Source organism: Myiozetetes cayanensis, unplaced genomic scaffold (assembly GCF_022539395.1).
Source record: "Myiozetetes cayanensis isolate MyiCay16 unplaced genomic scaffold, myiCay2020 scf4, whole genome shotgun sequence".
NCBI lineage: Eukaryota > Metazoa > Chordata > Aves > Passeriformes > Tyrannidae > Myiozetetes > Myiozetetes cayanensis.
In genome coordinates this window covers 62,076,660-62,102,859 of record NW_026087631.1, presented here as the reverse complement: position 1 = coordinate 62,102,859, position 26,200 = coordinate 62,076,660, and the positions used below count along the sequence as shown (strand labels likewise).

The following is a 26,200-nucleotide window of genomic DNA, read 5'->3' as shown; positions in this document are numbered from 1 at the left end:
ACAGCAAAAATGAGGGGGGAAAAGCTCAGGTGAAGCTACTTGACCACTTTAACCAAGTTTGGAACTCCAAAAGAAACTTTTCTATTTTAAAACAGTGGCAATAGAAACATTATTTCATGTTGTTAGCTCAGCCCCTGTGACTGTACGAGAACAGATTTTACTTGATAGACAGACATATTTTTAAATAAATACGAAATTTAAAACAGTTTAACAACACAACCCCTATCTGACAGTACATGAAATGATCCTGGCACCAATTGAGAAAATTAAACTGGTTACAAGATACTGAAGTTACATGATAATAAAGTTAGCTACACGGTCTTGTACGTGGAAGTTAAGCTATCAGATTCATATAAATGGAATTTGTCAAATGGTATGAAATAAATAAATGTGGGGTCAGCCTGATAGCAAGAGAAGTAGATTAGCCCCAAAGTTTGACTAAGCTGACAGAATAGGGGCCTGGATTGTGAAAAAAATTCAGCAAATATCCTGCTTAGAGTTGCTGGACAGTTTAGTCACCCTTGAACTTGAAAGTCCCCGTCATTTTCAGGCTCCCAGGGATACTCAGAGGCTCCAGTTGAGCACATGTGTTTCTGCAGTCCAGGGCAACTCCATAAAACGACTATGCGAGTTTCCCAACAGGCACAAAGTCATTTAAAACAGAAAATTCTGAACTGGAACCTTAAACATAGGTAGCCTAGGTAACAGCAAGATACCATTTACTGTTTCTCTGCCAGGCTGCTTTTTAAAGCTGTTTGTTGCATCTCATTGTATATTAAATCATAAGCTATTCAAAAACAGTGTTTGTCCTCTAGTGTAGGTACAATTCACACAACAGAAAAGACTGCTTAGTTATGTGACATTCACTACAATTGCTTTATGTAAGCTATGAAATTAAAGCCAGGAGACAGAGTTGTGACCATCCAGATAATTTACTGTTTTTTTCCAGCAAGATGAAGGAACACAGAATGTCTAAAATGTCACAGAATGTCTAGCTCAGGAATTAATCTCCTCAGCTTGACACATCCACACAAAATCTGTACATGCATTCAGGGTTTAGGAAAGCTCACTTTTCTTTTCCCCTTATATCCCGTGTGCAGCATGACAGGATTTAAAATGACTGACACTAAAACAGAAGCTATACTGGGTTTGCGTGGCAAGATTTTGGGGGGGGGGGGGCTACAAGGGAGGCTTCTGTGAGAAGGTGCCAGAAGCTTCCCCCATGTCCGACAGAGCCAATGCCAGACAGATTCAAGAAGGTCCTGCTGCTGGTCATGGCTAAACCCACCAGCAAGGGTAGCAGCACTTCTGGGATAATATATTTAAGAAAGAGAAAAAAACTGCTGCACAACTGCTCTTAGGAGAGAGGAGTGAGAATGTGTGAAAGGAACAGCTCTGCAGGCACCAAGGTCAGTGAAGGAGGAGGGGAAGGAGGTGCTCCCACTGCCAGAGTTGAAGTTCCACAGCAGTGGGCGGTGCAGAGCATGGTGAGGCAGCTGTGCCCCTGCAGTCCCTGGAGGTCCAGGGAGGAACAGAGATCCACCCGCATTCCATGGAGGACCCCCTACTGGAGCAGGTGGATGTGCCTGAAGGAGGCTGTGACCCCATGGGAAGGTCGTGCTGGGAGAGGCTCCTGGCAGGACCTGTGGCCCACGGAGAGAGGAGCCCACGCTGGAGCAGCTTTGCTGGTAGGACTTGTGACCCTGTAGGGAACACGTATTGGAACAGCCTGTTCCTGATGGACTGCAACTTATGGAAGGGACCTGTGCTGGAGCAGTTTGAAGAACAGCGGCCCATGGGAAGGACTCATATTTGAGAGGTTCAAGGAATATTGTCTCTGCTGGAACAGAGGAACAGCAGGAGGAAGAAGGAAGCAGCAGAGACAATGTGTGAAGAGCTGTCCACAGTCCCCATTCCACATTCCACTGTGCTGCTGTGGAGGAGGAGGTAGACAAAATTAAAAGTCAAGTTAAGCCTGGGAAGAAGGGAGGAGTGAGTGGAAGGTGTTTTAGAGTTTGGTTTTTATTTCTCATTACCCTTCTCTGATTTGATTGGTAATAAAGTAATTTCCCCAAGTCGAGCCTGTTTTGCCCATGATGGTAACCAGTGAGTGATCTCTCCTTGCTCTTATCTTGACCAACAAGCCTTTTATTATATTCTCTCTTCCCTGTCCAGCCAAGGAAGGGACTGACACAGCGGGCATCTGGTGTCCAGACAGGATTAACCCAGCACAAAAGCCAAAACCTTCCTGGCAGCAAGCTAAAATATTAACAGAATGCCATTAAAAGTCTTTAATATTGGATTGCACAAGTAAAGGCAAAAAGTAAGGGAAGCTGGTATACACTGACAGTGGTTGGTGTACTCACAACATGGTGGACATTGTGAGTAAGTCTCAAAACCAGCTTGCTTCTGTGGGGGAAAGAACCACTCAACCTCAGCTATACAATAATGAGGTCAGATGAAGGACCAGTACAGAACTTGTCCAACTCTCCGCTTATACGACTGTAACTAGGAGAGCCTGCCTCTCTGAGGAAACCAGTATTATTTTAAGTTTAGAGTTTAGCAGCAAGAAAACACTTCAAATGCTGTTAGTAGAATGTAAGACTGAAAGTGCAAATATTAAGAACCTCACAGATAATGGGAAAGAGATGTAACTCTAGGCTGAAATTCTGGCTGCTGAGAAAATGGGTGAAAACAGTCAAAAAGCTTTTTAAGCCACTGAAAAAGATGTTTCCTTGGTACTTGAAGGATTTTGCAAAGGATGTTCCAGATGAAATATATCAGTCTCAGCAGGAAGCATTTATAAAATGTTATGCCTTACAGTGTGCAGGAAGCATTTGTTTCATGATTTTTAATGCCCTTTAAAAACAGATCTTCTGCAACAAATGCACATGCAGAACTACCATTTTTATACCTCTATTCAAGAGAGGACATGAATAGAGCCAAAGTTGTACCCTGCAGTGGTACAACCTGATTAACAGAGGTCTGGAATACTAATTGCAACGGCAGGTGACTGCAGAAAATGTTTTAAGAGTTTGGTTTTGGCATAAACCTTACGCTGTTATCATTTGCCGTTTTGTATCAATCATATTTTCTTTCATTAGAAATGTTCCTGGAAGCCCGCCTGCTCTGGGTTCATCTGCAATTTTTTAGATGAAATTGAAACTGTAGCTGAAATCTAGGAAACCAGTTCAGAACTCCCAATAACTGAAAATGCAATGAACATCCTGGCAAATGAAACTGGAACTTTGCCCTTGATCTTCATTACCTTAACCGGCTTATTTTTTCATAAAAAAATACACTGCTAGCAAGTTTGGTGATGATACGACGCTGGGGGGGAGTGACTGATATACCTGAAGGCTGTGCTGCCATTCAGAGAGGCCTCTGTAGGCTGAAAAGCTGGGTGGAGGAAAACCCTAATGAGGTTCAATAAGGGCAAGTGTATAGAGTCCTGAACTTGGGTAGGAATAACCCCAAGTACCAGCACAGGTCAAGGTCTGCAGAGCAGCTCTGCAGAGAAAGACCTGGGACTCTGGGTGGTTGCGGCAAGTTGACCACGAGCCAGTAATTGTGGCTTTGCCACCAGGAGGGCCAGTGGTATCCCGGGGTGCATTGGGAAGTGTGTGGCCAGTAGGTCAAGGGAGGTGATCCTCTCCTTCCTACTTGGCCCTAGTGAGGCCACATTTGGAGTACTGAGTCCAGTTCTGGGCTCCTCAGTGACAGAAAGACAAGGAACTACTGGAGAGAGGCCAGTGGAGGCCACAGAGATGATAAAGCATCTCAAGCATCTCTCTCACAAGGAGAGACTGCAGGAGCTGGGCCTGTTTAGCCTAGAGAAGACTGAGAGGGGATCTCATTAATTCATATAAGCACTTCAAAGGCAGGTGCCAAAAGGATGGTGTCAGTGGTGCCCAGCAACAGGACAAGGAGTAATGGTCAAAAAATAAAACACAAGAAGTCTCACCTCAACCTCTTTAGGTTAAAGGTGGCACAGTCCTGTAATAGGAATAACGAAATAGGAATAGGAATAGAAATAGGAATAGAAAATAGGAATAGAAAATAGGAATAAGAATGTCAGGAGTACCTCTTTGGAGACATTCAAACCCCACTTGGAAGTGTTCCTGTGTAACCTGTTCTAGGTAACCCTGCCTTGGCAGCAGGGTTGGATTGGATGAGTTCCAGAGGTCCCTTTCAACCCTAACAATTCTACTTTATCCAGTGGCTATACAGTGCTTCTACAGGATAATCTACACCTTACATTTATGCACACATCAAGAATCAAACTGCATCTATAATATACTGCATATAATACATATAATATACTGCATATAATAACTATTATGTTTTCATTTCATAACTAGCTGTTACAAAGCAAGTTATAAGGCAGAGTCATCAACTCTGTCTCTGCAATACAGAGCAGCATGATACTGAACCTGTTGAGATATTACTTCTTCAGTGTGGTGCCAGGTACACCTACCATGCAGATCTGAGTTTGAAAAGATGGCTTAGGCCTACCACAAACAATGAGCACAGACGTGACTTCAACAGCTTTTCTTAGTGCTCAGTTCTTTTCACCAGGAACTGGACTAGTTCCAATCACAGCCATTATCATCAGAGCTCTGAAAAAACACCTACGTGTAGAGAACCACTGCCTTTGTGTGCAAACAAAGAGCACAACTGCACACGGAGGCACACCAGATTTTTCTCTCTAATTAACTAAAAGACATACAGTTCAGTGACCTCTTGCCCTGAAAATGGTTTCTCATGGGTCTGTAATTTGGCTTTTTTTATAAAACATTAAAAAACATTTGTAGCTTCGTACCTGTGTTATAAACAGGAACCCAGTGGTAGAATTCATTCTGGTAGGGAACTGTGTCAAATTCACTACATTGCATCTGACGGAAGGTTGGCAAGTCTTTGCGACACGGGCTGATGTTACACATGCGATAGCGTTTCCTTTCTCCAGTGCAGTAGTCTCCTCCAAACTGTGGTCTAAAAGAGGAACAATGAGATTGGGGCATAATACTCTGTGTAAAAAAATAATTTTAAATGAAGAAATGTATTTCAGGTTCCAGAGGCAGAACAAGGTGAATCTGAATCCTTGACAGGCTAGAGATACTGCTCACATGTTTACTCAATTACTCAAACATGTCATTATGGAGCACAAAAATCTAAGCATCCCAAAGTAGTGTTTGGCACTACATGGCTGAGCTCACAATAAATTAGCTTATCAAAGGAACTCCCCCTAAAATTCCATACTTTCCAGAACATTTAACAGTTCACTCAGAAAAGACAAATTAATTCTGCTGTTAGGTATCCTTTTAGTAATTTCTGAAAATTAGATGTAGAGTCATTAACTAATCCTGTACTAGCTAATTCTGCCTTTCATGTTCTGTACCTGACTACTCACGTATCTGAAGCTCAAACAAAGCTGATGACTAAAACAGAACATGAAAAATGAGTTCTATGGGTCAGATTGCTAGATATTGTTCTCAACTGGTGCCTGAGGACATTTATTTATTCACTGCAGTATTAATAAAGTAGTATTTATATAATTTCTGCAAAGCCTGAATGCTAAACAACAGGGTTGGAGGGTTTCCATTTTGTGTAGAAATAATGTCCATGGAGGGTAAGGATTGAAGAACAAGAGGACTATTGCAAAAGATGAGCTGGCTGAATTTCACACAGGTATGCTTAACTTAGAAGGAGAGGTGTCATGATGTCTGTTGGTTTGGCACCTGCTGGTAACAGCCTCATACAAAAGGGCTTACAGTGTCCTAAGCACCTGAAAGATCTTGGAAAAAAAGGTAAGAAAAGATTGTGCACTCAGCTTACTCTGGGTTATCACACGGTCTCTCTGCGCTTTGAACTCCTGCCCCACATGTCCTTGTGCAATGGGACCAGGATGACCAAATCCCCCATCCGCCATGGATTACTTCGGGAGTCTTGCCTACTGTAATACACTCACCAGAGAAGCACCACTGAGGAGAGAAGAGAAAACACAAGTGGCTTAAGATCATTACCACAGGAAATGTTACTGTGAATTATTTGTTATTTCGATTCTGAAGGTTGAACACTTAAGTGGATATATAAATGGAGATGTCACAGGATGACCTTCTTTCACTCTGAACAATGGTAGAGCTATTCATGACTCCTCAGCTGCCCTTTTGCAGGCAGCACAGCTTGCCAGCAGCACGGTTCACAGTTACCTTGTTTTCTCCACACCGAGTGCCATCCGCAGCTGCATCCAGTTTGGAGCGGCAGGAGCCTTTCACCGAGCACCAGAGTGTTTGGCAAAGGTTCTGAAAACGAAAGAAAATGGCAGCAATATGAAGCAGGACAAGATTTTCAAAAGTCTTGTGAAGCTATTGTTGTCAGGTTCTTAAGGTAGAGCTACCCAAGTGTTCCAGATGATGAATTTTCTCTCATTATGAAATTCACCCTTTATTTTAACTCCTGTTTGTAGAACATGTTTTGAGTTTTTAATGTATAAAGTGTACTCTTCCACTGTGCCTCAGATACCCAAAATACTGGCACAGAAACTGGACACAGCTTTCCACTGGCAGTTACTTTTTTATGAGGTGCACCCATAGACTTCAAAGTCAAGAGTTTACAGAGGAAATTCTTTAGCTTTGCAAGGATTTTTCCATATTGATCTCCATGAATCTAAACTTTTCTCCATCTTTAAGAATACTGAAATAACAACAGTAAGAGATAATGCCCCCTTCACTGCGTGCCTTTGGAGGTAACAGGCAGAAATCCATGACTACCATGGACTCTCTGTGATGCAAGAGTTTTCTATTCATCAGCAATATGAATACACACTTTCCACCCAATCTATCAGGTTATGGTCTGAATCCAAACAAACACGGTCTCACAGAAGTCAGTGGAAATTTTGGAGATAAAGAGGGGGTATTAAGATAAGGATTTTGAGTTTCTACAGACCATTCTAGCTACCGATCTAGCTGTGGATCTAGCTATGGCTTGGCAAATTTCTCCACCTAGTATGTATTTTCCTTTTCTTTACCTTATTAGAGGGGTAGTATTTATGTACTTCAGGACGACGCTTAGAGAATTTTCCATGAACCTAAATGGTTTGTAGAAAACACTATTTGAATTATAAATATCAGTTTTTGCTAAGTGTAATCACTGACCCCTAGGGCATCCTCAGCTAAATGCAGATTCTTCTCTCAAAAAGAACCTGTGGATCAAACTCAGTCAGACATTGAAAGTTACAGAACAAAAGTAGTCTTGTCAGTGAGAAAGATTAAGTAAATAGAGGAAAGGCAAAGAACAGTCAGACCTCACAGACAAATCGACAATACTGATGATTCAACATTCCACACAGACTGTACTATTCACAATTCCATCTCTTGCCAGTGCAGCTGCCAGTAAAATACAGGCCTCTCAGTAAAATGCAAAATGAGATGATACCAATTAATTTCATGACATATGTCTAGCTGTAAAATTGGTTAATCAGGAGATGTCGAATGTAAAGACCTATTAGGTTCAAACCCAAGTAGAGACAGACTGAACTAATACCGCAGAATTACATCTTAATTTTGCATCTGTACCAACAGATAAATTACAGTAACTGAGGAAACTGGAACAGCAGGTAATGAAAGCAATCTTTCAATACCTGTTTCAGATTCAGTAGTTGCAGTTCAAGACTGGTAATCATGTTATCTACTAAGGTTGAAAAGATTAATCAGAAATAATTTCCCTAATAGAAGCGTAGAAGAAGATACACATAATTATCTGAGTGGAATAAACAGTCAACATGAGCAGTGCCCAGTCCACAGCTGTGCTCATACCAGCACTGCTGAAAGCCAAAGCACCCTTCTGTGTTTAAAAGGATGAGCAAGCTGGATGCTATCTCCAATATTTGCTGCACATTGCTGCAAAATTTAGTGATCTCTTAGCTAGGCTAGCACTTTAAAACACTGTTTCTGAACTGTTCTATGAAGGAAAAAGCTGTACAGACCCAAAGAGCTCTGAACATGCTAGGTATAGGTAAAATAGCATACCACTGCATCTTAGGTAATATAACCTGTTACTCTGCAGTGGCTCCTAGATCTTGTGAGAGTTGCATTGCTGTGACTATAGTGCTCTCTTGAATCTCCAAACAACAGTGTTTTGCTATTTTGTGAGATAGACTCCAGGGTACTTTGCTAACTATGCATTTCTGCATTAAAAAAAAAAATCTATTGTTTAATGGGAAAATAAAGTTTTTAAAAAATAATTATTTTTCACAAAATATTATTTTATTTTTAAATCATCGAGAGTGTGAAAAATCAGAGAGTGTAACCCTGATTTCTTCAGAAAACTCTTCCTGGAAGTGAAGATTTGTTTCCAGAGTGATTTGCTGAGTTGAAAGCTGTAGGGTTGAAGAATTTCTTTAAAATGAGATTTAATCTGCATGGATAGCTTACAAAAGATCAGTATCATAAGTTTAAAAACAAAATTACTCCACTGCTAAAGGACAAACATTTAATGATTGATATGGTTCAGATTAAGTAAAGATGAAATACAAGGCAAACAGTGCTAAAACTCACTTCCAGAATCTGCAGAGCATAATTAAAACAGTGTTAGGCAATCCCAGCACACCTAGCCTACGAGATTCTGAACATGCTGCATTTGTAGCTAGCAGCTGAGGTTCACTGACTGCACCTTCATGCCACTCAAGAAATTTGAATTTTTGTTATGAGAATGAAGAAAAACACAGAGCACTTACGTCCACATCTTCACAGAAGGTAGCATTGGAACCATACTGAAGCTGGCATTGGTGGTGTACATCATAAATCACTCCAGGAGCAATGATTGGGGACTTTAAAACTTCTTTTTGGGGTATATCATCCAGACAGAATCCCCACCCTCGGCTAAAAGACAAAAACTGTATATTAAAAAAAAAAATCTACCACCACACTTTTATGACACTTCTATACAGACTTTCAGTATCTAATTCTAAAGGTAATCTTGCTTATGGCCTTTGGTAATAGTACTTCCAGATTCCAGTTAAATTATGTTAAAGTGCTGCTAACAAATTTGTTACCTCACCTAGTAAGGAATGGTTTAGAAAGGCAAAATACAGGTTGTCAAAGTGGAAATATCATGAGATCATTAAGGTTTGCAAAATAGCTTCAGAAAACTCCATAGGCTCTAGTTAAAGTTATACCATATTGCTGCTCTTACAAAGAACGTAACGGGCTTGAACAAGTCACTGAAGCCAAGCTCATGTCGTTGTGGTCAAAGGCAAAGTCTATAAAGTTTCGTCAAGTGTTGATGGAAAGGCTTTTTTCTTCCTGGTAACTGCAAAAAGCTGCAGACTGCACCAAACCTGAGACCATATGGCAGACCTGAGTTCACTGCCAGACAACAAGACTATAACAGAAGGCACAGTGCTGTGCCTTTCACAGGAATTAACTCAAGCGTAATAAAACACCCCCCATTTATCAATATAATAACACAAGATTTACTTTAAACTCCACATAAACATCTCATACGAAGTTGTACTCAATTCAGGCAAATGCTACAACCTGATCACTCACTCTAGGAAACGTGTGATGTACTCCTTGCTGCACTGCGACCAGGTGAGCGGGGTGGGATCATATTGCAACTGTCGGGACATAATATATGGGCGCTTTCCAACAGGCTCACAGTCATTCTCTTTTCCATCATGCTGGATTCCAAAACTGGAGATAAAAAAACAACATCCAATCACTCCAGCTGATTGGTTGTACTACGACACTCAACTATGGGTTCCACACTGTGTTTTAAAAGACACTTATGTTGCTTCCTCCCCTGCTGAGCTGTAGGTACCTGTTATATACAGAGCTTATGACCCAAAACTATGAGAAATCTACCCTCCCACAGGCCATCAAACACATCTGTTATGCACAGCAATATTGTTCTGCACAAAATAAAGAACAGAAGAACAGACTGTCACAGACTGTACTTGGGTACTTTTAAGGGAGTTGGTTCAGGAGCCACAGTTAAAACCTAAAAGCTACGTTACAGTTGCTACAGCTAGGACCACTTCCTAGCTCTTGGTGCAAACTTGCATAACTTTAACTAAGATCAGGCTTTGTTACATTCTGTCTTAGATTTTCTCATAATCATGTATCTATTGCTTGTTTCCTTTTAAAACACTTTTGATAGACTGCAACACAGATAATGTTTACAAAATTATTGAATGTTCAGTGAATTTCTCTCCACTCTCTACTCCATCTTCCTGTTTAGCTTTCTCAACCTTTTTCTTATACCTCCATGTCTCCTGAGTGTGATGATAATCTGAAATGATAGCATATGAAGATATTGACATATGAAGACACTGACGCCTACACTGGTAACAGCTGAAGGTGCCTAAGTCCTAAGAGAAGTGATAACTTTCTCAGGCCATGATTCAGTCACAAAATCAGACAAAGTGAATTCAAACCACTTAAGACTGTGTTTCTGGAAAATGTAATCATACCATGACTCAAAAGTTCCAAAAGTAGAGCACAATTACACTCAGAATAGACTCCAGTAATGAGTCAGAGACATAAAAGCAGGTATGTCCCCTTGCTAACGGGGTCTTTTCCATGAACAGTCTGTTGAACTAGGAGGCTGCAAACATTTAGAGGGACAGGATAGTGAAGAGTTGACTTCTAGTATTCATCTAAGGAATGGGTGCATGTCTGTCTTACTTTTTTTTCATCTCTTCTTACAGACTTCACCCATACTGAACTTTTCAGTGTATGAACTCTAACCTGGTTTGAGGTTAACAAGGTAACAATAAACCCTATGGTATTCCATGTCCTTTATGGAGGCAATTCTTAAACCCTCCATTGATTCTGCAAGGGCAATTATAGCAGTGCTCAGTCTCACAGCATCCAAAGGACAGAGGATGGACAGCCACCCAGGCTAGACCATGGAGAAGGTCACACATGGATCTATGGGGAAGAAGTGTCTTCAGGTTACTACTGCTAATGAAAAAAGCTCACTGTCAGCAGCAGGGCTGTGGGGACCAAGTAACTAAGCCCACAGCATCCAGATCAAATTGCAGTGATTTCAGCATTATTTACGTACACTATTTCCTTTCTGGCAATGGAGAGGTTGAATAAAGAAAGGCTGATTAATGGGTGACAGGGTCATTACCATCATTGTAATTATTACATCCTATCAGAAAATACAGGCATCATCCTGATTGGTGGCTGGGTGCACAATGAAATTAATGTGACTGTAGATACAGCAGTGAACATGTGACCTGGCCAAGCAACACAGTCCAGCTGAAAAGCACAGGCATTACAGTCAAACCAGAGTATCCATGAGATAATGCTTTGCCCCCAGGAAAACAGCTGTGTCAAAATAGATTCAAAACTCAACATTTTTTCAGGTGAGTTAATAAGCCAACTAACCAACCAAAATACTCCCAGAAATTAAAAATTCTCAGAAATCTGGTTCAAGCAAAAAGTACCCAATGATAAAAAAACATTTAACTGTGTGAGAAACTAAATGTTCAGGAACTTTTGTTATCTTGACCTGGGTGTACCATATGGAAGATATCACCTATTAAGAAACACCAAAAAGCAACTTTATTTAGTTCATCAGAAAGGAGAAAAAAACCCCTAAATATAAGATTTAATATATGAATTTGACTACTTGAGTTAAAAATGTTTTCTAGCTAATCTGCAATATTATAAAATACCTTGACGTAATGAAACAGGTATTCTCTAAATGTTTTGGGTTGATCTGGAGATCACGTAAAGTAATAGCACGGAAATTTAGCATGTTTGGAAAAATTAGCATGATTAAATTAGGCTTTTTTGTAGCTTATTTATTTTATCCTGATGCACTGCCCTAACAGACACTGTTAAAAGGGGTAGATTGAGTAGTTGCTTATGTAAATACAGATCAGAGGCTTAAGTATTTCTTTCTTATTCCTTTGCTTTGAAGAAACAAACACAGTTTTGATTTTAATAATAGAGACATTAACTCACTTCTTGTTTTGTTTCTGTCTGGCAATTCGGGTATTAACATGCAAATAATAAACTCAGATAGGTCCCCCCTTCACTGTCTGCTGTACCTGTGTCCAAGTTCATGAGCAATAGTGAAAGCCAATGGAAGGCCAGAATCTTCATTGATGTTGCAGCTTCTGTGAGGCTGACACATGCCTGACAGGTGAGACAAACCTAAGGTTTCACATGGACGATTCATGCCAGCACAAATGTCCTTTCTAGAATCACAAAAGAGATGTGTCATTTGAAGTGCTTAACACCAGCTGCGGAGTGTCATTGTCACTGGGTGGCAAGTCTCCACCTTGTAATGTACCAGTGCTAATTCACATTTTAAGCAGAGCATAGTGATAACACTTTTACAAACAAATATGCAACAACATACACTTGCTCTACTACTATCATTATACTACTATAATTTGTAGCCAATATTTATGTGGCTGCAGTGTCTAAACACATATGCTTACTGTCAACCCGCATAAGAAAAAGTTTTAGGGCCTCCAACTCTAACAGCATTTTGAAGTACCGTTTATTAAAGTCATCCTTCTTCAGCTTCATTCAAGTGAACTGTTTGAAGTCTTTTTATTTGGAGACGTAAATCATGCATCTTTGTGAGATCTTATTTCGCATTCTTATTCTAAAATTTTTGACAAAAAAAAACCACTGACAAGGTGGAGATCAGTCAAAGGTTGGGCTTGACAATCTTAAAGGTCTTTTCCAACCTAAATGATTCTGTGATTCTCTTTTTTTACTGAACCACTTGAGATTTTTTTGTTGGGTTTTTTTCCTGACAGATTTTTACTCAAGACTATTTTTTTCACACCACAGTCCCGATCTTTTCTGTCAATTGTGTTCAGACTGAATCCATTTTTACAGACCTGTAGAAGTCCCATTTCGTACCACGACACAAACTCCCAGTGTAACCTCAGACATCATCTTAAGTTTTCTATTCCTCCCTGCTCATACATAAACAAATATTCTGTTTCTCCTTATATATGAAGATATTTTAAAGGAATATATTTTAAAGCTTAAAAATAAATTACATCATGTTTGCATAATACTTTTCCATTCTGAGCTGCACTTGTACATTACTTGAGGAGTTGTTCATATGTGTTTTACTTTGTTTTGGTACGTTGCCTCAAAGAAGAATAGAGGAGTGATTGGGCACAAAATGAGATAGGAGGTAGGGAAAATTACCTCTGCAAATTGTTTATTTCACAGGACATACAGATCTCAATTTTGTGACTAAGATGCACCCCTAACCCCTATGCAAACATAGTGTTATAAGTATTTTGGAAACAAATTAAAAATTATCCCTTTAAGAGGTACAGTAGGCCTAACTTCAACAACATTTTTATAATACAGCTTACATTCTCTGCTGTATCAGTGTCAGACTCGCTCACCCTGTGCTACTGTTGCATTACCACTGTGTTTCAGGAACAGCATGTCTTCACTGGACCACTTCACTGAGTTCTGTGCAGGATGAACTAAATCATGCCATAAGCTTACAAAAAACCATATCATCACCAAAAAAATGCAACTGGACAACAGTCAGTCACTGATGTCAAACTGTTGTCATACCTGGTGAGGAGGACGGCCACATCGTGGTGCGTGGGGTTGACATCACTCTTCGGATTGACACTCTTCTGCCATTTGCAGAAACTGGCTAATGTCTTATCAGCATGGTGTACTATCTTCAAGCCTTGCTAATGAGAAATGAAGGAAAATATAATTGTAAAGACCATACTGCATTGCAGTAATGTCTCAGTGAACTCAACTGTGAAAATGGGTAATCACTGAAATGTAATTGATTATGTTTTTGCCTAAGGTTAGAACCATCATTAGGAGCAATGACATCTATTTATCTAATATTGAATATTAAGTTAAAATGTTGGCCTTTCTGTAACTGGTGCAGCTAAAGGAAAAATTACATGCAGAAATGTACATATTTTTTGGTAAGTGAACTTCATAAGATCCAAGACTGAACTGAATCTTTCAAACATTTTATATTCTCTTGAAACCAAGTTTTCCTCTAAACAGAAGGTGAAGATGACTTAGTTTGGGACTTCATGCTCAAGTTTGTCCCTAAATGATATGTGAACATTGTCATGCTCAGGGAACAGCTATGCTCCTCATGGTGTATTTATTTCACAATATTTTTCAATTCCAAAGAGAAACAATGCAGTCATAAATGTTTCTTATAATGGCCAGTCTTTGCGAGCGAAGATCCGGGGAAGGTCTTTACACCTTCCAGCCTGCGCATTGGATTTTTTAGGTGAGACACAGTGTGCGCGGAACTGAGCCCACCCTTTAATCCTAAGGTTCATCTGCCGGGGCCAAGCGAGCTTGGACGGTGGTGGTGAGGTCCTCAGGATGTAGATGGACTGCCTTTACAGGGCTAATGAGCTCCATCTGCCCAGGGAGTTTCTTACTCAACTTATTATTATACAGTTTACATGCAAATGACTGAAAATTCTGAAATAAAAAGTCTGGAAAATAAATTAATTAAAAAATAAATTTTCTTATTTCTGGTCTTGGACACTCACTTTATCCTGCCTCAGTTCACGTCATTTTTTTAGGAAGCATCTAAGTATACATTGTTACCAGACAGTAATTTCTGGGTACCTTAAAACCAAATTTTGAAAGATATCAAACATTGTTACCTCCAACATTGCCATCCTCAACTGAACAGTATCAGTGTGTATCAAAACAGTCGCAGAAATTTAGCATGTTAACTTAGTTGGAGCTCAGCATGGACCTCAGGTCCCAGTTGTCCTGTTCAGATGCAAAATAGAGGGTTTGGGCCATCTACACTTACATTTTAACTGATGACTGATGGCTATAAGGACAGACTCTATTCCAATAACCATTTTTGAAAACATAACCTGGCCCTGTGGGTTGGTTTACCCACTTCAATACCCCTGGGACCACATGGCTTATGGTTATAAATCATAAGCCACTGAGAAAATCCCTTTAAGATGTTCCTGCAGTGACAGCTAGCTATGTCATACACAGTCTTTTAAAAATAACTGTAAAATTATGACAATCAGCATGTGTTTAAGCATGTAGCAACATATTTGTGAAAGAGAGACAATGGAAACCACCAATATAAAGCTAGCTTACAGCAATTAACATCTACTTAGTCCTCAATTTTTTGCTTCAAAAGAGATTTAGTGTGCAGTTTTGAACAATAACAGATTTAATTCTTCAGAGACCTGTAAATACTCCAGCACTACACTTTACAGCACATTTCAGGTAGTGTTAGATAATTAGATTCTGAATGCTGATGCGTAATTTCTGTTTCTCATCTAGTCTTCCATGGCATCCTATGTTCTTTTTAGCCTGGGCATATTCCATTTCCCCATACCTAACTTGCCTGTTTTAATTATATTTTCCCAGGCAATTCTGTGCAGAAATACTTGATGTCATCACTGCTATCCAGGGCAGCATTTATTCTAAAACCAGACATGTCAAAGGTTATTAACAGAGTAAAATTAACACATTACTTTAAGCAAATATGATTACAGCTCAGTACAATGAACTCAAAGTTTTGTAAGTGATATTTTGAGGTAAATAAAAACCTTACCTCCTCCTCCTCAAAGAGGATGAGCCGGACCAGTACAATGTGAATTGCATTGCCAATGCTTGGATCATGGAACAACCCTGTGACCTGTGCCAGAGCCAGGAGGTATGAGATTAACTGATTCCTCTATAGCAGAGCATGACTTTAGAGAGAAAACACGACATTTACTTCTAGCATACTGTTCATCTGGGGGGGATGTAGTTTTGCTTTTTAAATCCTCAATGCATTTCACTGAAAGTTTACTGAAAGGCAATGAATGTTGGACTATTGCAAAGGTTAGCTCTGCCAAACAAGTGATAATACAAAAGTTACTAAGCTAAAGAACAAAACCCCACAGAAGATTATAGTTTGTCCATTTCCCTTTCAAAAACTTCAGAGTTCTTAAAAAACACTAGCAGAGAAGAACACAACATCTACAGTCACATAACACTGATGGAGAGGTCCCCTCAGGGTGCAAATAAACCAGCATATTAAATTGTTCTGTTTTAAATCAACAGGAATTGGATTCTGTCACCAAAAAAAAAAAAAAAAAAAAAAAGGCAAAATTTAATCAGTACAAGTAAAGAGAAACACTCTTGTGTTTTCAGAGCACAGGAGAGGATGATAAGAACAAAAGCCAAGATAATGACTCCATTAAAAAAAGACTCCACATAAAAGCGTACAAGAACTGAACTCAGCAAAAATGTGATCCAACTGCCATAAACATCCTTACAATGTTGAATTAGGCAGGTGGAATGATGATACTCACAACCTATCTGCATGTGACCTATGTCATCTATCACAGGAAATACGAATGAACAAAATGGTTTGCCTTTGGATCAAAACTATTATGGAGGAGAACACTAAAGAAGAAATTACCAATATAAAGTGGAAATCATGTTTACAAAAGTCTGATTTGGATATGGGCCTTTTTCAAGGTACTCTATGCAGAAAATTGAAACATTTTAAGTAACCCTAATATCTAAGGTCAGAGACCGCAGAGAAAATGCTGGGACTTGTTTGTTCCTCAACCTGATAATGACTGGGTTTTATTACATGCTTTTTTTCCTGTGTGGACCTCATGTGCTCAAACAACCTTTGTACCTGTTTAATCAGACTCACTGCCCCAGCAGCTAGTCAGATTCATTGGGGCACAGTTAGCAACACACTATATAAATATAAGGGACAGACCAGTTAACATGGCTAAAATTATACTGTGATTAACTTAGCATATATTACACATGTGCCATGATAACCACATAGAACACATCCCCAATAGACTCTCAAGGTCAATATCTACTATACAGATAATATTGATACAGATAATAACAGAGGACATATCTGTAGGTAGTCTGGTTAACTGTTACGGCTTTTCCCAGAACAAATTATATTTTGAAATGTGCCACACAGGAAAGCATGCAGTTCAACTTTTCTCCAGTGTGAACTTTGCACTCTAGGCAGGATACCTATCTGGGAAAACAATTGTACTGGTTTTAACTGGGATAGTGTTAACTTGTTTCATAATAGCTCCTACACTGCTGCTGGGATTTGTGACCAGTACAGTAACAAACTGTATTTTTAGCTCTTGCCAAAATACCTATGGGCTGCTGTGTGTATTTCTCATCCACAGATAAAAGAAAGAATCCATATGCTTAAAACATGCAGAATTGCTCTCTATTGCTGTAGCAAACAATCTGAAATCATCACTGAGCAAAGATTCCTCAGGAGACAGAGAATTTCAGTGAAAGGAAAACCAGTGCTAGCATTCATATCTATGAGACTTCTCTCACTTAAAATCCAGAGAAAAATTGTGCTTGCACAAAATATAAGGTTAAAGATACTTTAAAATACAGACTTTCAATAATACATACATGAATGATACTACATTTCTCTCCGTGAACAACATTACAGACCTATTTCAAGGAGATCAGCAACATAATCAAATTCAGGTTTGCTTCATTTTTCTATCTAAAAGCCTCAAAATGTTGTACATACCATATTCATTATAGTGAGGATATATGACTCCACGTGGTCACTTCCATGGTACTCAACCATCTTACTGTCTGCAACCACAAGCGTCTCCACCCACCGTTCCTTGCTGACAGAGCGCCGTGAAACCTTTCTGGCAGCTGTGTGATTTTGTTCCCACCTCTCCCTCCGAAGCTGCTCCTGTTCGAAAAAGCTGTGCGTATCTGGAAGAGTAAGAAGCAATTCTGTCTTGAACAAATTTTCAAGCCTGATTTGAAGTGTATGGCTGTAACACTTGCAGACAGAATGGTAGCATCACAGGATGACTGATATAATTCAGAAAGGACTCCTGGCTACACCTACCTGACCCACTGTAAGACCAACTCCAAAGTGACACCAGACTGCTAAGGGCCCTGCTCAGCAGAGTTCTGAATCTTCCCCGATGGATTAAACATCCATCCAAAGGTTAACATCTTTCAAATACCAAGGATTATGTTGCTAGACAGAGATAAGGATTTAAAAAAAAAAAAAAAAAAAGAAAAAAAAGAAAAAAAATTGAATAGGGGATGCCATTTTCAAGGAGTTTTTTCCTGGTGGTTTGGCTCTAAATTCTCTAATGACACCAGTTCATAGTTTAAGATAAGGCAGCCTTTTTTCTCATCAGGAGAGCATATTAAGCTCAGTGCTGTGGCATAACCAACACTGCCTTTGTTCTGTGCGTGGAAAATATCTTCAGTGAGTGGGGACACTTGACCAGCAGGTGTCATCTAAATACCAGCAGGGCAGGCAGCCATGAGCTCCTCGGCTGCTGTCATCCTGCTTGACTGACAGGCGAGACACTTACTGTTTCCACTCTAATTTTGGGATCTCTGCATCTAAATCTTTTCCGGAAGAAGTCTTGCCTCTGTACAGTTGCTAGCAACCTTGCACTGTGCTCAGTGGGGCTAATTACCCTCCACTCAGTCTAGGCTTTGAATGCCAGCTCTCTATGTTACCCAGGAAATACCAGGGATGTAAATAACTCCAGGCCTGAAAAATAAATGAGATGCCAGTTCGACAGCAGCTGCTGGCATTTTTCCAGTCAGTAATGCAGAGAGACACTTCTACAGTGCAGCAACTTCCTGAGTCCCAGGAAGGATCAGGAACAATTGTTTCTACTACATATATTTCAGTAGTACCTTGGCATCTCGCTCATGGAAGAGCATGTCCTTATTCCAGATGGGGCATATCCATAGGCCAGAAAGACAGCTCCTGCCTCAAAGTGCTTCCAGCCTTTCCAGTATCACTCACACTACTGTGTGGCAGAGGACAGTTATCCAGCATTATTACCTCCTCCTCCCAGCAATACCATGTGTTTAGGAACAGTTACCTAGACCACTCTTCCCTTGAAAAATGGATGACCCAGCAGATAGGTCCCAAATCTTCTGTTCACATCAGTAGATCTGCTACAGCCTTGTCACGAATACACTGTTTGCCCTTTAGAAGACCCAAGTGCAGACAGATATATCATGGCACCTTGCTTACCTGCAAAATGAGGCTATTGGACTATTAGTGATGTGCATAATGCATCTCTCAGTGTAAAGTGTGATTAGTATCTTGGCTTATCATACATGTTCAGGTTTTCAGAAATGGATTGCCTAAGGTCAGTCTGAAAGATGCCTAGAGGAAGAAGTGCTGGTACTCAAAACACATTTGTGTAAAATTGAAATATGCCACTTTAATAAACAAAATAGCATCAGCCACTTTGCACATTTAGAACTGAGCCACAGTGCACAAGTGTGCTGTACACAGCAGCAATGAACTATTGTTGCTATGACCTCTACCCTAACCCCACTAACCCACACTGCAGCATCACTCCAGCTGTCTCCCTCAATCTTTGTTCAGCTACAGCAATCCCCACCTCAATGAAGGGTTATTCATGAGCTGTATTCATTAGTCTCTCTGTACGTTTGCATGGGTTTCAGCATTCTTATTTATATGAAGCACAGTTCTCATTATCTCCATTTTTAAGGGGTTCGTGCTGAGAGAAACCTTCCCCACAGCTATGGGAACAAAAAAACACTGTTCAGACTGCTGGTTAAGTGACTTGTTTATGGCCAAATAAACGTCAGGCCAGCTGTCAGGCTTTGCATTTACAGCTAGCAAAAAGTATTGCTAATTCTCTGGGCAGCTGATAGCACTGGAGTTAAAAATGTTTAAAGTCATAGAGATGGTAATGGCAAACAGCCCTCAGGGAAAAGATTGGAGCCCTGGTTAAGCGTGAGGTTCTGTACTGTAGGAAGGTCTCAGAAGAGATTCAAATTGTGAAAATTAATGCCAGATAGCCACAGGATTCTGCAGACAAAACTCTCCTCAGTGATGGATACCCTCTTGTGCAGGGTATGTTGCCTGGACAGGTGACATCTAAGGACTGGATCCCTGCTGTGTTAAGTCTCCTCACAGCTTTCTTAGTCAGATGAAGCACAGAGAGAGAACCTCTTAGAGCTACACTAACAGGCAGCTACAAAGTATAGCTATACTTCTGCCTTTACGTCTCTCCAAATTTTGATTGTCTCTGTTAAGCTTTTAATTTTGAAGTTAAACAACCTTACCTTGCTTTTACCTTAAATTAGTAAGGTTGCAAGCGATCTCAGATTTGCTGAGAAATCCCAGGCAATCTGTTGTCCAGAAATGGAAGCATTAACTAGGAGCCCACCAGTTCAGGAATGCCCAAGAAGTGTTGAAAAGTCTGAGATGTAGTAACATCCAGGGCTGTCTGAGAAAAGCCTGTCTCTCCATGCTCTTCCATTATAACTGATGAGCACAGCACATTCCACAACTAACAGAAGAGAGAAAGAGGGTACTCATACCCTGCAGGTTTCAATGTATTTCTGAGGAAGTGATACAACACAGGCAGGTACCGTGCTAGAGTCCTTAGGAATAGATGCTCCAAAGTCCATCAAAGAACAAACATGACACACCTCTCTTAAGGGCATTATGTGAGATTTCCAAAAAAAAGGATTTTTTTCCTCTTTTGTTTTCCCACAGGTTTGCTGAAGGAAGAGTGCAGCATACAGTGCAACACAAGGGGACCTCAAGGTGCTAACTACACATAGCCAGCTTTCAACACCTTTGGAGGCACATAGGGCTTTGAAGAAGCAAGGTGAAAAGGTCTGGAAATTCCCAGAAGAGGAGAATGTACCCTACCACCGAAGGCTGTCAGACAAAATATAGTAGTACTGATTCATGTCTTCACTTTCTACCCTTATCTCCTTTCTCTTTGCACAAGAGCTCTTTCATTTTTACCACTCTATGTTGTTCACAGTCAAAATGTTACAACTCCAGATAGGAGGCGTGAACAGGAGGGATGCTAGACGAATAAATTCCACACTGTTCATGACTTGCTACCTTATGATTCTTCCAAAAAATATTCACTTTGTCCTAAGATGTGCCTTTAGTTTATGTATTAACAAATTGACTACAGTTTTGCAGTGAGGTTTTTCAAGAGGTCAATAAACTCTGTTGAAACAGTCATTGTACAAAGAACACCTCTTTCATTCACGAAGAAAGGAACTTTGACAGTTGACTTACTGCGAGAACTTATTGTTTATAAAACAAATGCAGAAGGAGATTCCCCTTCCCCTGGTCTAACTAGCTCTCCCAAATAGACAAGGAAATTCTGTACAGATAGTTTCTGCTTATAAAGAGCCCTAGCAAAACTAAGTCTGGATGCTGACAGTGGGAGAATAAGGACTCACAGGCTATAATAGGAAAACTGTTGTAATGCAAGAAAGTGAGCGTGCAAATTTAAAACTGAAGAGATAACCAAACCAGCTCTTTTTATAAGCATTTCTAAAACAGGCCAAGCTAAACCACACAAATGCTTTCCAAGTGTGGAGTGTTCACATAGGAAACTATTACAACAATTTAATCACATACAAGCCCATGCTGACAATCGCCAAGTCCCAGCAAAAACAAGCACAGAGAAAGAAAGCTTACAACTCTGCAAGGATTGTTTAACTTTGACATTCCTGCTGTCAGAAATGTGACGTATCAAACAGTGGAGGCACACCACTCTAGTGCAGAATGAAGCTAAAATTGGACCTGTGTTGACTGATGCACTTAATCAGATACTGCTGCTGAGTGTGTCTCCTGCTCATTACCACTTAGGCTGGAAGGATGGAATGATGGATGTGCTGGGCCACTGGCATCAGGAGGTACATACAGAATAACATTGTGAGAGACAGCTATGCCTGAAACTTCCAATGTTTTGCAGTGACTATCCTTCTGCCTCTATGTTCTTATTTTTTTTACTCAGGAATTAAACCCAAGTCAGTAAGGGACAGTTAAAAATTACAGCTGCATCAGGTGCTTTTCTAGGAATACATTACTCAATGCAATTTGAACTTTCTAAGCTCATTCACTTGGTAAGGTCAGTGGCTGGTCCCTCTTACTTTGGCAAAAACATTAATGAAATGGATTAGAAGAGCAAGGTGAAATTTCTATTAATTAATCTAGCTCTTGATAAAATGGCAACTGAATACAATTTAACTTGCCAGAACAATTCTATTAAAATTTAAAATTAAATTTAATTATTAAATGGAAAACAAGTATCTTCTAAAACAGCATATATCTCACTCTAAACAAATATTGAGATTAAAAACTCCTGTAAATTATTACTATGTCATAATGTCTCTTACTCAATAATTTAAGAACTCTTAAATCAAGAATGATAGAGAAATGCACTTTTGGGGAACTGTGATTATTGAAATGAGAATTTAAACATATGGGCCTTATTAATACCTTTTCTTTTTTTTCATATCTGTATGAAAAGTCATTGACACAAAATTAATGCAAAGAACTGAAAGTGACATCTTGAAGTAGTTGCCTCTACATTGTCAGGGTTGGTCTGATTTCCAGTTTGGTTAACCAAATGGTATCCAGAAGCCCTTGAATCAGACTCCAAAAATTTCTGGTAATATTCCATAAAATTCACATAATAATGAAGAAAAACCAAACTGGTTATATGCTGGCAATCAGAGGTCATCAACCTCCTGCAATCAGGAACAAGAATGAGGCTAAAAGGGCACAAGGATCTTATTCATTGAATGACATTAAGGACACTGAGGTGGTGGAATGTATCCAGAGAAGGGCAACAGAGCTGGTGAAGGGTCTGGAGCACAAATCTGATGAGAAGTCACCGAGAGAGCTGGTGGTGTTTAGCCTGGAGAAAAGGTGGCTGAGGAGAGACTTTATGACTCTTTACAGCTACTTGAAAGGAGGTTGTAGCCAGGTGGGGGCTGATCTCTTCTCCCAGGTAACAAGCAAAAAGACAAGAAGAACTGGCCTGAAGTTGTGTTCAGGTTGGATATTAAGAACAACTTCTTCCAAAAGTGTTGTCAGCACTGCAACAGGGTATAATATCACAATCATGACAAACCAATACATTGTAAGGACTTAAAGAGCAGAGTTGCCTGTCTCAAACACTGTCTAGACCACAGAAAGAACTTATTTCTTTCTATCTCTCTACCTATCATTCATTGTTAAATGAAATCCATATTGTTGAGTTCGGCACATGGTCTCTTTTGCACATTAATCCAATGTGGTGGTTTTAATCTAGGCCTTCCTTGGTTACCAGTTTGTAACCAAGGAAGAGGCAGTGTTCCCAGTATTCCATACGATTTTTACGTAAATCAGGGTATAAATAAGAAAGGAAGAGAGGCCTTCACTCTCTTCTCTTCCAGCGGGTTACGGGAACAGTGGGTCCTTGCGTTGGTCTCGCTTATCTAAGGCTGAGGCCTGCAGCGACCACTGGCCTGCCACGTGGAGGATAGCAGAGTGCTGGCCGTGTGTGCCAATCCTGCTTCTTTCTAAGGGACGTGGTGAGATTTGTTTTACTAGTTATTTTACTAATTCTCAGGTTTGATTGCGTATATCTGCTCGGTGTGCCTTCGTCTCCTTTTGTTCCTTTTCCCCTTTCCCTATCCCTTCGGGGGGTGTTTGGATTGCTTTTTCCTGTGTACATAGCATCTTAACTGTAATATACATCAAATATATATATTTTTTATATAACTAGTTGGATTTTCGGGTTCTTCAATTTACATAGATTTTTTCCTTTGCTCTGGGGGAAGAAGGAAGGGGGAAGGGGGGGGAGGCTGCTATTGGGGTTTGGGCATTTGGCAGGGAGCCAAGTTCAAACCATCACATCCAAGCAGAGGCATCTCTCACTAATCAGATCTTAAAATACTTTTAAAGTATTTTTTAAGTATTTGCCTGTTTATGCTTCCCCATGAAAAGTCAGAAATGTCAAGTGGGTTTAAGGGTCTTCTCTAGGTCTCCAAGAGCCAACCTGTGCACCACAGGAACTCCTCCCTGGGTCATCATTTCCTTTCAGATAATAAGGCAAAAATCAGCCACTTGCATCTCTCAGTCCTTGCAAATGATCAGTACAGAACCAGCTGGGACCAGCTGCTCCTGCCTCCTCTCAAGGAGGGATAGGAAGGAAGTCAGAGGCAAACACACACAGGCAGCACAGTGCATGCTACCACTTCTGTGTTTACCCGGGCTGCTGGGTGGTCCCAAAACAGGATGCAGCCCCCCTGCAGGACCTAGACCCTGCTCCAGCTCATAGCTTCATCCTCACAAAGAAACTCCAAAGTTAACAAAAACTGAACCTCCACGATTTGGTTTGCAACTGTTTGTGAAAGGCATGGCTGATTAACCAAAGCTATTTCACATCATCCCACCACTGCATTGCTCCTTGTCTTGATCCTACTGCATTCTTCTGCACTTCCTTCCCTAATTGCACCTCTTCCCTTCCCAAGACACCAAACAACTCCCCTCACTGAATACTATGCAAGGTTCCAGCTCAGCTGTGAATCCCAGGAGTGAGCCCAGGCATCTGAACCCCTCATGCCATTTTCAAGCCTACTCTCTTTCAGATGTCAGCACTCTCTGCCCTGATGCCTCCACTCTGGTTGGACTTGTTCTGGGTCAAAGACAGCTCAGAAAGTGCTGTTCAGCTCATCCCCCAGCAACAATCCCCCAGTTACAATGGCTGTAACAGTCAAAACCAGCAAGCAGATGATTGTTTCTGTCAGGCCTGCTCTGACCGTGTGAATGACCATGGCACAGAAGTGGAAATAGGACAGCCATTCCTCTCGGTAGTCAGGATCTGGTCACTCTGATCAAGAGACTGAGCAAATTTAATGTATGCATACAGACTGTTTTGTGCTACTTGGCAGCAATGTCAAAGAATACTGGAGTATTTCATTTATTGACACAAAAATTATCTCATTGTGTGGGAATAGCGGTAGACATGAATATCTACCATGTTACACTATGAGAGTAACTTACCTTACATATAAAAACTAACACTGTAAACCAGAATATATGGTGCAGAGAATATCACAGGCATCTTTTAAACAAAGTTTTTCAAGTAAAGTTATTAAAGACAATCTCTTTTATGTTCATTATGTAAACTGCCTGCCTTTGCAGCTATTCTATGCATTTACAATGTCACGTTCTGCCACTGGATTTGCATTTTCAGGGTATTTCATCATTCAGTTACTCAAATATCCTCACATATATAAGGAAAAATAGTTTCTAGTTCGGCCTTCAAAAAGTACTGCTTAAACTGTGACATATTCAAAACAATCTCTTTCAAGATACCAACAGAGAGGTAACTGAACATGCATATGCACAGGAACTGAGGAGTTTAGATGAAATTCCACCCACTAGTACCCCCTTATTATTTGCAACTTCAACCACAAAAACACTGGGTAAACTTCAAGAATACAGATTTGCCTACATTAACTCTTACTGATGTAAAAATCAGTCAAGAATTCCATTTAAAGCATAGTTTCAAGACTAGATTTGAGAAAGTTCTCCATTTGGAACATGGTATTCCAGTTACAAAGCATCAGACAGGAACAGATGATTTCAAGTCTAAGTATAAAAGAGATAAAATTAATTTTAAAAAAATTGGTTCTAGACAGAATTTTATCTTTGTATTTGCAGAACTGACTGGTTAAGAAATAATCCGACCTCAGATACTAAATATTTAAGTAGAACTGCATGAGGATGCATTTTCTTACATAAATTAATGAAGCACTCATTAAAATATACATGAGATTATTTCACTGAGCACTGATAATGAGAATTTTCCTGGTCTTCTAATCATAGTTTGAAAAATTGTCTCATAGCTGCCTTGAAATTCTGACCTATAACACAAAAGGAAAGGAGAATGTTAAGAAAATAACCTAGATTAAACTTTCCCTTTTTTTTTCTACAATTTATCTTAAATTCATTAATGTAGAAAACAGATCCCTGCTTCTTTCAGAACTTACTAGAGTGTATCCTCTGTGTGAGCCATAGAACTACCTACTGTAGGTTGTAGTGACATCAAAGAAAATGTATCACAAAATTTGTTAGCAAAACACTCAGAGGGACAAGGAGGTAAAAGAAACTAAAACCAAATATAAAGCTTTTGCAATACTCCTCATAACTTTTAAACAGAACATTTTCAGTCATCCAAGTAGCTCTACAGAAGGTCCATTAGTGTTCCCTGTATAAATTGCCAGGTTTTACTTTAACACTACATTTCAACATTTTATTTAGCTTATGGATTTAAACACATTCCTCTTCACCTCTATTTTTCTCTGAAATAGTTTCTCACAGTTAATAGATAGTGTGCACT

General features: G+C 39.9%; 1 protein-coding gene across 1 annotated transcript in view; it reads right to left on the bottom strand.

Moving 5' to 3' along the window:
• ADAMTS12 (ADAM metallopeptidase with thrombospondin type 1 motif 12) overlaps positions 1 to 26,200 on the bottom strand; it is a 140,230-nt gene that overhangs the window by 51,795 nt on the left and 62,235 nt on the right. The window contains exons 4-12 of the mRNA XM_050329514.1: positions 17,551 to 17,747; positions 15,580 to 15,663; positions 13,575 to 13,699; positions 12,065 to 12,214; positions 9,549 to 9,692; positions 8,735 to 8,879; positions 6,210 to 6,302; positions 5,836 to 5,981; positions 4,823 to 4,992 (exon numbers count right to left, since the gene is read on the bottom strand). Coding sequence (XP_050185471.1) covers positions 4,823 to 4,992; positions 5,836 to 5,981; positions 6,210 to 6,302; positions 8,735 to 8,879; positions 9,549 to 9,692; positions 12,065 to 12,214; positions 13,575 to 13,699; positions 15,580 to 15,663; positions 17,551 to 17,747 — 1,254 coding nt within the window. The remainder of the gene's footprint in view (positions 1 to 4,822; positions 4,993 to 5,835; positions 5,982 to 6,209; positions 6,303 to 8,734; positions 8,880 to 9,548; positions 9,693 to 12,064; positions 12,215 to 13,574; positions 13,700 to 15,579; positions 15,664 to 17,550; positions 17,748 to 26,200) is intronic.